The sequence below is a fragment of the Miniopterus natalensis genome, chromosome 5 (assembly GCF_054644295.1).
Source record: "Miniopterus natalensis isolate mMinNat1 chromosome 5, mMinNat1.hap1, whole genome shotgun sequence".
Lineage (NCBI taxonomy): Eukaryota > Metazoa > Chordata > Mammalia > Chiroptera > Miniopteridae > Miniopterus > Miniopterus natalensis.
In genome coordinates, this window is record NC_142085.1 from 9607236 (window position 1) to 9621388 (window position 14153).

Consider the following 14153-nt stretch of genomic DNA (forward strand, 5'->3'; position numbering starts at 1 on the left):
TGTCATTGGAGCGCGTGCCGAGACGACAGGCTCTTCAGGCTGTTCCCTGCCGGGGGACGGCGCTGAGACGGGGGGTGTTGATCACCTGCAGCGAGTGGTCCCGAGGGACAGGGTTTGCTGCGTGGGTGCTGTTCTCTCCGAAGCCAGAGGGGTAAATGCCGACGAAGTTGCAATGGACCTTGTGCCGCCTGTGGCCCAGCAGCAGTCGCACACGGGACACAGCAGGTTCCTCACTCCTGGGCTGCAGGACGTGGGGACACCAATGCCCTGACCACCTGCCCCGGCAGCGCAGTGCTGTCCCTGTTGTCGCTGGTGGGAGCTTTCAGGGCGGGATTTAAGAACGTCCATCTTCGTGTTTTCTTGTGCTGATAAATTACTTCAGAGCCGGGCACCTACTTTATGAAGGTTGACGAACGATGGAATTTCCTAACTGCTGTAGCTTAGTGAGTTTTCTAGCTATGTTTGCTGGTTTCTTTAAAATTTTAATTTTATTGATTTTAGAGAGAGGGGAAGGGGGGGAGAGAAATGTCGATGTCCGACTCCCACACACAGACCGAGGCTCGAACCCAGGACGTTTTGGTGCATGGACAGCACTCCAACTGAGCCACACCGGCCAGGGCTGATCATTTATTTCTTATAATTTTACTTCTTATACAAGGCACCCCCCCCCAAAAAAAAAACCCAAACCATTTCTAAAAGCCTCTCTACTATCAAAATATTTCTCACTGAAAGGGCAGCTACGGTGAGTCACAGGAGCTTCTGGGGGCCGACGGCGCGCCTGCAGTGCTCGCACCCTGCTCCTGCGGGCGCCGCGGGCTCGTGCTGGGAAGGGCCTGCAAAGGAGTCACGGGCCAGCGTCCCCCCCGCAGCTTCATCTCCGAGGAAACTCAGAATTCAACCTCTCCAATCATAGTAATAATTTTTGTTCATGCCTAGTAACTGCTTATCAGCTCTCTAGTGGCTTTACCTTTAAATAGATTCCTAAAAGGCACCTCCAACCTCACCTTTGGAAGCATATAGAAAACAAACAAAGCCAGCACCCCCCTGGCCGAGTTGCCTTACTCCCCGCGTGCTCACTCTCGCTTGCCCGCCTTTGGCTGGGCGCTAGGGACAGCTGTGACGCCGTCTCACCAACAATGACAGCCCTGAGCAGACCTGGCCAAGAGAGGAAGAACTAGTCATTTACACCTGAAATGTGAACTGGAAGGACACCCCAAATGCTTCCATTATCTTATATCCCTGTATTACCTGTTGCTGCATAAAAATTTCCCAGAACTGTGGCTTTAAAACTTTTTTAAAAAAACGTATCTACGGATTTCAGAGAGAGGAAAGGAAGGGGTAGAGAGAGAGAAACATTAATGATGAGTCATTGATCGGCTGCCCAGCCTGCACCCAGGCATGTGCCCTGACTGGGAATCGAACCCCGATCCTAGGTCGATGCTCAACCGCTGAGCCACGCCCGCTCGGGCAAAACGTTTTTGTTTTTACCCTGGCCAGTGTGACTTGATTGGGCGTCATCCTGTGCACCAAAAGGTTGCCCGTTCGATTCCTGGTCAGGGCACAAGCCCGGGTTGCAGGCTTGATCCCCGGTGGGGGAGAGGGTGCAGGAGGCAGCCGATCAATGTTCACTCTCACATTGATCTTTCTCTCTCCCCCTTCTCTCTCTAAAAACAGAACAAACCCAAACCATTTCAGTTTCTGTAGACTAGGATCTGGAAAGTCTCAGCCAAGTGTCCCTGCTCAAGGTTCCTCAGAGCTGCAGGGAGGGTGTTGGACGTGCTTCCGAGCTCAGCGGTTGTCTGCAGGGCTGTTTCTCACGGGCTGTGGCGCTGAGGGCCTCCCCACAGCGGCACTCACCGGGCACCGGGCTTCCCCAGAGCAAGGGTTCGGGACCAGCAAGAGGAGGGGCTCGGCTGAAGCCACAGCCCTTTTGTAAGCCAGTCTCAGAAGCCACGTTGTTACGTTTGCCTTGATCCGTTAGGACAGTTACAAAGTCCAGCCCACATTCAAGGCAAGGGGGTCCGCAGTGTGAACAGGTGGTGGGAACCGTTGGGGTCCTTTAAAAGTTGGTTTTCAGTTATTCATAATTTTTTACTTTCTGGTGTCATTACTACTTTAACTTTCTGCTGGGATGGGCATTTACCAGAAGGCTTTACTGGAAGAGATTGGATTCTAGTAGCCTCACGTGCTGCTGATGGCCACGTTTTGTAATAAAGCTGCTGAAGTGGAAGGGGCCCTAGTTCTCAGCGCTCTCCCGTCTGGCATCTAACCTCAGGAGGATCTGGAGCAGGGCCCACTAATTCCCAGCACGGACCATACTGTCCTCTGCGTGGTAAACCCAAAGCTACCGACGCCACGTTTTAGGGCCACAGCTTCTGAGAGCGTTGTCAGTAGCCGACGCCCGTTCTGCAGCACAGTCCAGTTCTTCCCATCGGAGGACAAGGATTGTTACTGTATTAAAAAGGACAGAAGCTAGATCTGAATTAAGGACAAAGGAGAAAATCATGACACAAAATGAACTTGGGAGAATATAAAATCATATTATCATCCACACATTAAAGCCCCCCTCCCCTTATAAGGAATGTGCAGTGGGCGACAGGACCAGGCACTAATGCAAACTTGCTTAATTACTTAATTAACTAACTTATAAACACAACACGATTTCAAAATTTCTGGCCTTTAAACTGGGATATTTCTGATTTCACAAGGACTTGGTGTGGTTTAGTATTTGTGCAAGGACTTAAAAGACAAATGCATATCATGCACTTAGTTTTTTAATCCCAACTTTTAAAAACAAGACTTCAGGGACATAAAAAAATTCCGCCCTGGCCAGTGTTCTCAGTGGTTAGAGCACCAAAGGGTCCCGGGTTCCATCCCCAAACCCTGGTCGGGGCATGTGCGGGACGCAACCAATTGATGTTCCTCTCTTTCCTCTCCTCCTTCCCACTCTCTCTAAAAATCAATGGGGAAAAAATTCCTCCTTAGAACTCAAGGTCCATATATTAATTTTAAAAATTCTCACCCAAGGATTTTTTCCCATTGCTTTTCAGAGTGGAAGGGAGAAACACATTGATTGGTTGCCTCCAGCACTTGCCCCGACCAGGGCCAGGGAGCCTGTAACTGAGGTGCGCACTGCTGGGCGGAACCGAACCCATGACCCTTCAGTCTGCAGGCCCACGCTCTACCCACTGAGCCAAACCGGCCAGGGCCACATATCTTTATGTAATATTTTTATCTTTTATAGTTTTTAAGACAGAACAAGCTACCAGTTACCAATGCCTCGGTAACTCCAAAGGCACCAATCTGGTGAGCAAAGTTCAGATTCTATTATCAATAAATCACCCATTTTCTGTGATACAGTAACCTAACAACAAATCATCTTCCTTATAGGGCCAAACTGGCTCCCCAGGCTTCAAAAATAAAAGAATGGGCAATAATTCTGAAGTCCGTTTGTAACCTGACCTCTTCTGGCGCAACTAAATGGTTTCCCTGTGGACACTCAAGGCAGATGAAAAGTTAAAATGGGGTTGTAAATCCACCCACTTGCTGGTTCTTTCGGGACAGCTGTAAGCTCTCCTTGGACAGCCCTTAAGTTTTCCAAAACACCGAGTTCTAGGTCCAGACATTTAACACAAGGCTTAGCGTGAATGCCTAGATTGGTCGCGTGAATATATTGGTTTGCTAAATCCTGATTTAATATTATCTTAGGTTGTTTTAAAACAGGTTCCATTACTGTCAACACTATAATATGAATATATTATGTATGTTGTAAATATGGCACAATGGAAACCAATTACCTAGAGCAATTTATGTAGTTCAGGAGTGGGGAAGGGCTTTCTATCAGTAACATTAAAAATATCACAAATAAAAATGAAAAGCAAATTAAAAACTAGAAAAGAATGTGATGGAAAAAATAAAAAATGCATTACCAAGTCCTTAAACAGGTAAGCACATCAGAAGAAAGGGGGTAACACAGGCAAATAACCTAAAAATACAAATGGACAATAGGAACCATGAAAGAAATCTCTGACTTTGCTAGTCACCCAATATGCAAACTTATCCAAGACACTCCCTTCTTTGGGGCAAACTGGCAATCAGGAACAAAATGAGATCACAGCAGGCCCATCCAAACAGTCCAACTGTTCTCCACATGAGCTAGGCAACATTTATTAAAGCCTTAAAAATGTACTTAATCAGGCAAGTGCATGAAACCTGTGTACACATGTTCACCATGCCAGTGCCTTAGCCAGAGTCCACAAATTTTTAGCATTTTGCACACATGGGGACTGTAGTCTGAGGGAAAAACACACTACAAATATTCTGGGGCAAATGCTGTCAGATGGAGGGAGTAACAATTTTCTTAGAACTTTCCAAAATGTACTGATAGCCCACCCTGACCCCAATTTAAAGACAGAAACAAAGCCACAAACCCCACAGAATAGCATGTGTTCAGCCGTAGTTTTATTGTGCTTTTTGAACTTAAATAAGTTGAAAAGCACACGGAGCACACCCACTCTGAAGCCTGGCTTAGAACCACCTGGGCAGTAAACGAATGTATCTTCTGGAAACATGTGGGTCATTAAACTGTTTATTGTATTGCATTTACAAAGAAAACAGACAATGCATCCAGTAGAAAGAATAAAAATGTATTCAGAGTTTTATTTTTAACTGACAGCAAATAGAAATCCTTTAGTGAGATCATGGCAATTTGACGAATTATGATTAAGTTCAATAAAGGTACATGGGGTACTTGGAAGATCAAATTCTACAGCTGCCTTTCTACGGTTTCTAATTCATTTGGCTCCTTAAATGATGGGGAAGCCCTTATTTCATGAGAAACAGTTCCCAAATGAAGTTACAGGTTCTCCTACTAGAAGTTCATGTCAACTGTTAAAATGGGGCTATTTGTTTTGATTATTTTACCTTAATATCATCACCAGAATTCCTGCAATCCCAGCTGTGATTTGACAGTGCAGAAAAGAATTCAGTCCTAGTCTGCTATTGCTTTAAACGTATGTGTATCGCTGAAAACCCAGTGGGTTAGAACTGCTGAAGGATGTTCCCTGCCGTTGGCTGATACAATCTGTTCTCTTTATTCCTGATAGGTGCACGGACGGCCTCACTTAAAATTCTTTCTATAGGAACACGTCTGATTTCAGGGCTACCCAGTCAAGGATCCGATGAATGGCTGGCATAGTCACTCAGGGTAACGTCTGAGTTAAATGGATTACACAATTGCACCACTTTTCCCCTTTGCCATTGTTGGTGGAAAACGACAGAATCTACATTCCAGCTCCCGTGCAGAAAGCTGGCTGCCCAAGTCTCCTTGGAAGCTTTGCCAGGGTGGAAGCTTTGCCAGGGAGCCTCACGCTGCACCTCCTCGGCCTCCGTGACTCAGTCCCGCAGCTGCTTGCGGAGAATCTGTGATCCCCAAGGCCCTCTTGGTCCTCGCTCAACAAGCGGCTGTGACCTCTCTCATGCCCCTTTTGCTTTTCAATAGGACCCGAGAAATATGTAGTCTAGGGCAAGTCTGAGAGAGACCCACCCTAAAATAAGATTCACAAAGCCTTTTCTCATTTGAAAAAGAAAAATCCTCAAGTACATCTTAATCATCTCAAAATTGCAGTTAAAAACTTATATTATACAAGGAAATAGCAGCAGAGAATGGTTAATCCTAAACTAACCACACACACACACACAAAAAGACCCAAACCCTCAAAATAATGAAGAAAGTGCCATCCCACCCCTCCCCTTGGTTCTTTTATCCTGGGATTTCTTTTAAGACCTGAAGCATCTGAGAAAGTGAGAAAGGCAAAGCCACAGAGGGAAACAGCTTCAAAGCTAAATTTTGGACAAGACAAAGAAAACATTGTAGATACAAGTTCAGGGACTGTTTGGAAAAGAAGTCTAGGGCATTTTCTTTAGATGGGAAATCTGAGTGCAGATCTCCTTTCTAGAGTCACCCTGATTCTTCAGTTATGGGGATACACTCAAGTGAAGGGAGTAAAGTGCCAGCCAGGGATTAAAAACAAATAAACCGAAAATACCCCCAAACAGCCAATCAAAGTAACTCTGCTGTTAGGGCAACAGAAGACACACAGGAAAGGACAGTGTGCAGAACACCTGTGGTTCTGGAGAAATTACTGGTCAATGGTTCTGTTTCGGTTTCCATCAAAAATCAGATTGAAGTTTGAAGGCCCTTAGAGTTATTCAAGGGTGCAAAGAACATGACAGTGTTTTGAACAGTGATAAAATGGGACCCAAGTTTGGTGTTTATACAGCTCATTTAAAAGGACAGTAGGTTAAGTCGCAGGAAAAAACGTGAACAGAGAACAGAAACAACCCAGGAGGATGATGCAGCCTGGAGACAGCAAGTTTAATGTCTCTGCTGTACAGAGTGACACCCTTCCCCCCTCTCACCCTTGTGCTGGCAAGAGGAAACGCACGAGAAATCTGACTCTTAGAGTCAGTGAATAAAAGGATGGGCTCCTACATTTTCATAGCTCTTTTTAAAAAGGCTGCTTATAATTTAAAGGATGTCCTACTGGAAAGACAAGGGTACAGGGTGAGAGGCTGTTCCACAGTTTAGTCTATTCATCTTTGGCAAAGCCCAATCGAGGCCAGATTCACCTAGGATGCCCAATGGCTGTGGGGGAATCTCCACAGGGTCAAGTAAGCAGACCCAAATGAGCACGTTGGAATAAAAAAAAAAGCCCCCCCCCAAACCTAGAAACCCTTGAAGGAACAGCTTCACCCTGAAAAGGGAAGAGGGAAATGCTCGGAGGGGAGGGGCAGAGGGGTGGAGGGTCAGCGTGTGATCTCTGCTGCGGAGCTGGGCTGGGGCTTAGGAGTTGAGCCAAGGGTGCCGGAGACAGTCAGCGGCAGTGGCTCTCTTCTCAGGGATCAGCTCCAACATGGGCAGTAAGAAATCCGTGAAGCCAGCTGCCTCTTCCTGAGACCACTCATACTTCTCCACCAGAACCTCAAAAAGGCCCCAGGGTTTCAGCTTCGTGATGTGTTTCAGGTCACCTATGGTAAAAACAGTACAAAAGAAACTGACCAACACTGACAAGTGACAAGATTCTTTTGTGGAAACCCAGGGGCTAATCCAAGGTAGGCTACAAAGAATCAAATTCTGCCATCAGAATCTAACCCTCCATCCACAAAGCACCTCTCTTCTCTACTGCAGTCCCTGGAAAGAAGTGTCTCCACTTTTCATGAGGGCCTAAAAATTTAAGAAAACTTGTATGCTCCACCATTCCAGGATTTTAGCCCATCAAACTGGGTAGGGCAATCAGCAACTAGGTATTCACTGAAATGAATATTAAATGCCTTTGTACTCCACATGTACTCAATATGGTGTTGTTCTAAGGCAGTTTATAATCACATACCAAGAACAATTAGCTTGTACTCTCTTTTTTTGGCTTGATAGTCTAGTAAATGTTGCTTCAATATGGGTGGTCTTTAAAAATAAGGAGCTAAGAAAACAACAACAAAAATAAAAATAAGGAGCTGAATGAACCCCATACAGCTTTCAGAGAAGCTACGTCCACCACAGTACTATTCTGGAACATCAATCTAAGATAAGTCAGTTGTCAGTGGCTTTTTAAGGTAACTGCTGCTTGAGCATGTTTTCTCTCTGCCACTCATCTGGAGCCTCTCCCGTGGGCAGGGAGTGCCTGTGTAATCACCTACTCAGTGCAGGAAGGCATCAGTCTGGCTCTGCACACGAGGAGGAAACGCTACGAAGCACATCACCATTTTCCTGCTCAAAAGAGGAACACTAAGAAATGTTTCTGAGAATGCTTGATGCCAGTATGGGGAAAATGGTTTTTCTCAGCACTTGTTTATAGGTTGTGAGGAAAAGGGAACCATGGCAAAAAGGGAGAAAATGCCAGGTGGTGTTCTAGTCCCTTCTAAGTCAGGTTTCCACATTTCAGCTTTTAAACTTTATCTGAAATGCAGGAGAAATACACATTTAAATATGCCAACATATATTATCAAGTCAATAATCTGAAGTGAGAGTTTTAACTGTTCCTTCATTAATAATAACAAACTTATGAAACTACAAAGTTAATTCATATGACTGATGTGTTCAAGTGATGTGTTAGGTGTCAAAGGGCTACAAGGTGAGTGACATGTAGCCCTGTCCTTAAGCAGTTTGAAACTAAAGTACTTGCTTGCCCATTGATAGAGGCAGTTCTTAGGCCAAAGGTGAGCAAAAGTTTGCTCACTTTCCAGAAGTGCTACACAGGAGTAGCCAGCCATGTGCCAGGTACTAGACACACAGTAACTAACGTACTATGAAAGTGAGGCTCACTCTCAGAAAGTGAGGCTGTGTCAATGGCCACGTAGCTAGTGGAGCCGCCAGGACTTGAACCCACATGGTCTGGCTCCAGTTTCTGCTCGGACTACACTATTTCATCTCTGCTAAGGAACAGCTCGTGTTCAAAGTGGGGCCATCCTTCTGTAGGTGTGGAACATGTACCCAGCCGTACTTACCTCTTAATTTAAAAACTCTTTTGCCCCCTGAATGTGTGAGAACAAACACATTTACTTTTACCTTTTTTGGTGAAAAATTCCTTGGAATATTTTCCCGCCACAATGAGCTTGCGAGGCACCTTCCCCAGAAGTTCTATGATCAATGCAATGTGATCTGTATGTTTCAAACATTTCAAGAGGGGAAAAAAAGACATACATGACAGGAGTAACAAACACAGTTGCAGCCATTGCCGAAAGAGCAGCATGCACACCTCTCCGTAAAGCATCAGGCCTGCTCTCTGCCCTAAGCGGGAAGAAGACTCGATCCAGCTGCTGGAGAGTCCGGGGGACCATAAAAAGCAGGCGCCCAGGGCGTGGGCCGAGTGCCGCCGAGTAAAAACAATCTCGGCGCGAATGCTCTGCCGCCTGAGGCTGTACCCTGGGGCCTAGGCGAGAACTCATGTTAACAATACTACCTCTGCGATTGAAGAAGTCCTGTGAGTATTTCCCACTGAGGGCAAAGCGTCTTGGAACTCTGCCTACCAGCTCTATAATGTGCGCAATGTGGTCTAAAACAGAAGGGCGAGAAGAACAGGATCAAGGACAGGCTGGAAGAGGCTTTTCTATGACTAGCTTGTCAAGGACTAGCTGTTTCAAAGTCACTACAAATAGAACCAAGGACACTCAAGGGGAGACTGGGAAAGTCGGGAGTTATTTCAGGTGGCCGGTCGCCTGATAGGAGCCGGCATGGCTCTTCTGGAGTTGAGAGGCTAATCTACATCTTTATTTCGCTTTTGTCCATATACCTAAGTTCAGGCATGACTTTTAGGAAAGGTAAAACAGTGTACCGATGTGCCTTTAGACATTATAGAACTGTTATTTACTTATAAGAATGTTCACAATGATTAAGCACTAACATGATTATTCGAGTTTTCACAATCACCCTGTACCACGGGCCACAGGCTTACACGCCACTTGAAAGATGAGAAATGGAACCTCAGAGAGAATAAATGGCCTACTTGAAGCCATAGGGCTAACAAGAGCTAGAATGTGAAAGCAAACTCACATTTTAGTCTAGAACAGAGCTGTATGTTTTTAAATAAATCACACTTTTTAAGTAGAACCGAGTATAGCTACCTGACTATGTACGCCACTGAAACGTCCAAGTCACATGGTGCCTGGTAAGTGTCACAGCACGAATGTGGTCTGTGACACTGACAGGGATGCGTGCAGTCTGTCATCAGGAAGTAAGCTTGGGACCAGCCAGCACCCACACTTAGAGGCAGGTGACAGAAAAGAGGACTACGAGAGGCTTTAGTGATGGCTCCTGGACACAGAGCTTTATAAATGAATTCAGTCCTGCAGTTACAGAACCATGGATGTAACAAGAGTCCCTCAGCAACATCCAGTAATGTGCCCCACAGGGAAAAAGCTGGATGGCACATCTGGGGGCCAAAGGGTCAGGGCTTGTCTGTTTCTCACATAAAGGACTCACTGGTGGCTTTAAAAGGGCTTTACATTCATGAATTCACTATAACCTTTGGGCACTTTTAACTGAATTTATGGCTTGGTAACAAGTACTTGGCTGTCAAGAAATTTCTGCCAATTTTAGGAAAGACCTGCGAATTAATGTCATTGTGTAAATTAATTTTGAGACTACAGTTTGTGAGACTATATATAGTTTATCTTATTGTAAACTTACCAGTGAAATACTCATTCTTTTACTATTTTTCCTATATCAAAGGATAATTATTCTCTTGGAATTGTTATTTTACCCTTAATTCCACCAACCTATCAATTAATCATTGGATTGATACATTTGATAGGCAAAATGGTTATAAGGAGCCAGGGCTGTGGAACGACCATAATACCAGAGGCCATGCTCCTCAGGGCCCAGTGCCTAGGCCACCACGACTTGTACAAACTGTATGTTCTAGTCAGGGTAAGAGTTTGCCTTTTCTTGCTCTTATGGGCCAAACTGTAGTAGTTTGAGGTTTCATCTGTGGACTGTTAGGATTGACTGGTACAGGAAGGAAAAGTTAGGATCTAAATACCTAGGGAGACAGTTCTCCCTTGTTTTTCACTTGAGACTTTTCTTATACATTTCAATTTTCAGGTTTGGTAGCGTAAGGTCCTACACAATATAATTCTAGCCACTAAATGTGTTCTGTACCACACACTATTTATAGGAAGTCTAGGGAAGTAAAGAGAAAAAAATTAATTTCTCTTCCAAACAGATATAGTAGGGCATTTAAAAACAATATAAATCTATAGCCCCAAAATTATATCTCAGAAAAAAAGCAAGCAGTGAACAGGGAAAATCAAGTGTATACAAAGGGCGTAATTGCAGTCTTTTCTCAACAGAGCTTATGTATAGAAAACACGTCCAAACCGTACCCACCAAAATAGGCATTTGGCTGCAGGAATTAGCACAGCATTTTCCAAAGAGTACTTGTCAGGAATATCAGCAGGCCCTACTAATGCTGCCCATTAACACCCCAGAGGACCACAGCTCGAGAGAGAGTGGGCATCACTGTTCCTGCAGAGCACAGAACCTGGCTTCCCAAAGAATCAAGGGAAGCAGGAAAGTAAAGGACTATTTTCCACACAGGGAGGGTATATTGCTACTGCTCTCTCAAAGCAATCCCGTTAATCCTGAGAACAAAAGCTGCGCAAACTGTACAATAAAGAAGGCAAAATATTTAAGACTTTTTTCCATTCACATTATTATCTCATCTAGTTATTGGGAATGTCACTATGATAGGAAAAAAAATTATACACTCAGGTGTATGCTTTCACAGCTTCCCAGACAAAGCAACTAACAGCTTGGGCTCTTCCCACTGGCCATCACAAGATGTAATTAATAATATTTTGCTTTAAAATGGAATTATAAATGTCAGTATCATTAAAAAACAATGGCTTTAATTTTCACAAAAGGGGGGAAAAATGCTAAATGCTGCAGAATTTATATAGACCAATAAGATACAGTCTCTGGCCCTGGCCAGGTGGCTCAGTTGGTTGGAGCATTGTCACGTGCACCTGAAGGTTATGGGTTTGATTCCCAGTCCGGGTGCGTACTGGAGGCAATGGACCAATGTTTCTCTCTCTCACACTCTCCCTCCCCCTCTCTCTAAAAATCAATAAACATATCCTCAGGTGAGGATTAAAAAAAGATAGTCTCTGCATTCAATAAAATTATTAACTTTCAGATAAAGGTGAAGGTGTAACCGAGCAACAAGCTGATGAGCAAGTAGATTCAGTCGAGTAAAGAATGAATCAGCACCGGCTTACCCAGAAAGAAAGATAGCCAGTGTCCTAGAAGAATGCAAATTTTAGTTTAACCAACTGTGGCCTCCTCTAAGCCTCACTAGAGTTATTTAGTATCAGTTAAAAAATATCTAGTACATTTAACATCTAAAATAAAACATCGTACATTTCTATCTTTTCTAAAATTCCTATATACTTAGCACACTGAAGAGACTAAGGCTGCAGTACGAACAAATGCCGTTCCCCCGCGTGGACAGCGTGAGTGCCCCCCCTCGGGGAAGGGGACTCACCTTCATCCCGAGTGTATTCTTCTCCTGAGTGAGGTTCAAACAGATAGTCACCTGTGGCCAGCTCAAAGGCCTAAGGAAAAGCGGACAGTGTGTGAAAACATTATAAACAAACAAACAAACAAACAAAAAACCCCTATCTAAGAGATCATTCCTACAGAGCTTTCCTCCCACACCTGTATCTCAATAAAATGGAGCAGGAAAACAGCAAAAACTCAGTCAATGTCAACACGTAGATTATTCCACACCTTCCCCACCTCCCATCAAATCGGTATTTAAGCTCTCTCAAATTTCTCTTTTTGCTCAGAGGGGGCACATCCGAACAGTAAGGCGATTTTTAGTTATTAAACTTTCATGAGAAGAGCTGGTCTTATTTTCTTAATTTTACACGGTTAGAAATTGAGATTCTGTATCCAAAATGGAAACAAAAAAGTTCAGACATTTTTCTACCTATGACTTTAATGTTTGGCAAAAAGTACATTTTAAAGCTTTGCTTTGGAAAGCACTCCCTAAACTATCCCAGATAGAGAGTTCCCAGTTCCTAGTCCCACAGAAAATCAGAGCCCGGCCGGCGTGGCTCAGTGGTTGAGCATCAACCTAGGATCCAGGTGATTGCGGTTAGATTCCAGGTCAGGGAACGTGGCGGGCTTGACGTCCAGTCGAGGCATGTGGAAGGCAACCGATCAGTGACTGTCTCATCATTGATGTTTCTCTCTCTCTCCCTCTCCCTTCCCCTCTCTGAAATCAATAAAGATATATTTTTAAAAAAAAGTCAGAAAAAGATTAAGTGTAAATGGAGTCAGGAGCAACTCATAATCTGTGTGACTGGCAGGTTAGCATTCACAGACCAGGAAAAGGCACAGTCTCCTACCACAAGACAATCTCTTATAAACGGTATTTAAGAGTGTCTGAAAAAGTGGTTTCCTGTGGACTGAATGCCAAGCAGTATGAAAAGGCAGCATCTGAGTGATGGGACCATGTTAATTTTTCATTGATTACAATGAATTAAAAAACAATAGAACAGTTTTAAAAGAAACTTATTGATATAAAAGTGCAGTTAAAAGTCAAGTGCTAGTTGTGGGTCAACTTTGATTGAGTCAATGCACTAAGTAGCACAGACAATCTCAAAGACTACAGCGTGGAGTTAGCTGGGGCATAGTCTCAATCAAGATCCATGTTTAGGTCTCTGCGGTTTGCTGGTGTCAGATTCTGCAGTTTCAGGACAAGATAGCCTTTCTCAAAACAGTATTACCAGGGCTGTACTATGGCCCAGAGCAAGGCCACAAAACCAGAAGTTTTAGGGTTACCTCTAAAGTGTCAGGGACACTATGGCTTCTTGCTGGCACAGCTTGTTTTATGTTCCAGCAGCTCACTGTGAACCTGAACCACACTGACCGAGCGGCTGCTTGCACTACCCTCGCACTGTCCTGAGGTCTATAGCCCACAGCAGAACAGAAGCAAACTGTGATTCTTAGTCATCAAAATTTGTTGATCTCTTCTGAAATTAGTACTTAAATCTTTCAAAGTCTCATAGTGGGAGTTCAGTAAAGATGTTGAAATTAATGTTCACAAAAATACAGAAAAACTTCTAAAACTTAAATTTTCTAATTTTTTCATCTAGATACTCATATCTAGTTAAAGTTCTCTAAGAGAGTTTTATTTTCAAAACATAAGGTAGTTGCTAATAGCTATAATTTTACAAATAAGATAACAGCAAAAAGCCTAACTAAACGATCACATTAGAATCCAAAACTAGTAGGAGCTCTAGATAATAAAACACCTAGCTGAACACATTTCCTTTGCAGATGAAAAAACTGACCAAACGGAAAGGCAAAGCTCACCCCCCAATCCAGGGCTCTCAATTCCCACCCCATGCCTGTGTCACACTGACCAAAGAGCCTGTTCAACATCACTTAGGGTGACGGTGACAGACACAGGCAAAGTCAGAGATAAAATACAGTGTGCTAGTACATTCAGAAAATGGATTATTCGTGCTAAAAAGATATGAGCTATCAAGTCATGAAAAGACATGGAGGAACCTTAAATAAAAATTACGAAGTGAAAGAAACTAACCTAAAAGGTACGTACTGTATGATTTCGAGTTGATACTCTGGAAAA

At 43.9% G+C, this 14153-nt stretch overlaps 1 protein-coding gene across 2 annotated transcripts in view; it reads right to left on the minus strand.

The window, feature by feature from the left end:
• Nucleotides 1–6350: 6350 nt before the first annotated feature.
• The window catches only part of SRPK1 (SRSF protein kinase 1), a 70735-nt gene continuing 62932 nt past the window's right edge, over nt 6351–14153 (minus strand). The window contains exons 14-17 of one of the 2 annotated variants that reach the window (XM_087817360.1): nt 12039–12108; nt 8958–9050; nt 8564–8635; nt 6351–7029 (exon numbers count right to left, since the gene is read on the minus strand). In XM_087817360.1, coding sequence (XP_087673486.1) covers nt 6845–7029; nt 8564–8635; nt 8958–9050; nt 12039–12108 — 420 coding nt within the window. In that variant the 3' untranslated portion in view covers nt 6351–6844. Of the gene's footprint in view, nt 7030–8563; nt 8657–8957; nt 9051–12038; nt 12109–14153 lie in introns of both variants that reach the window. The other variant, XM_087817359.1, reaches the window with a different exon arrangement.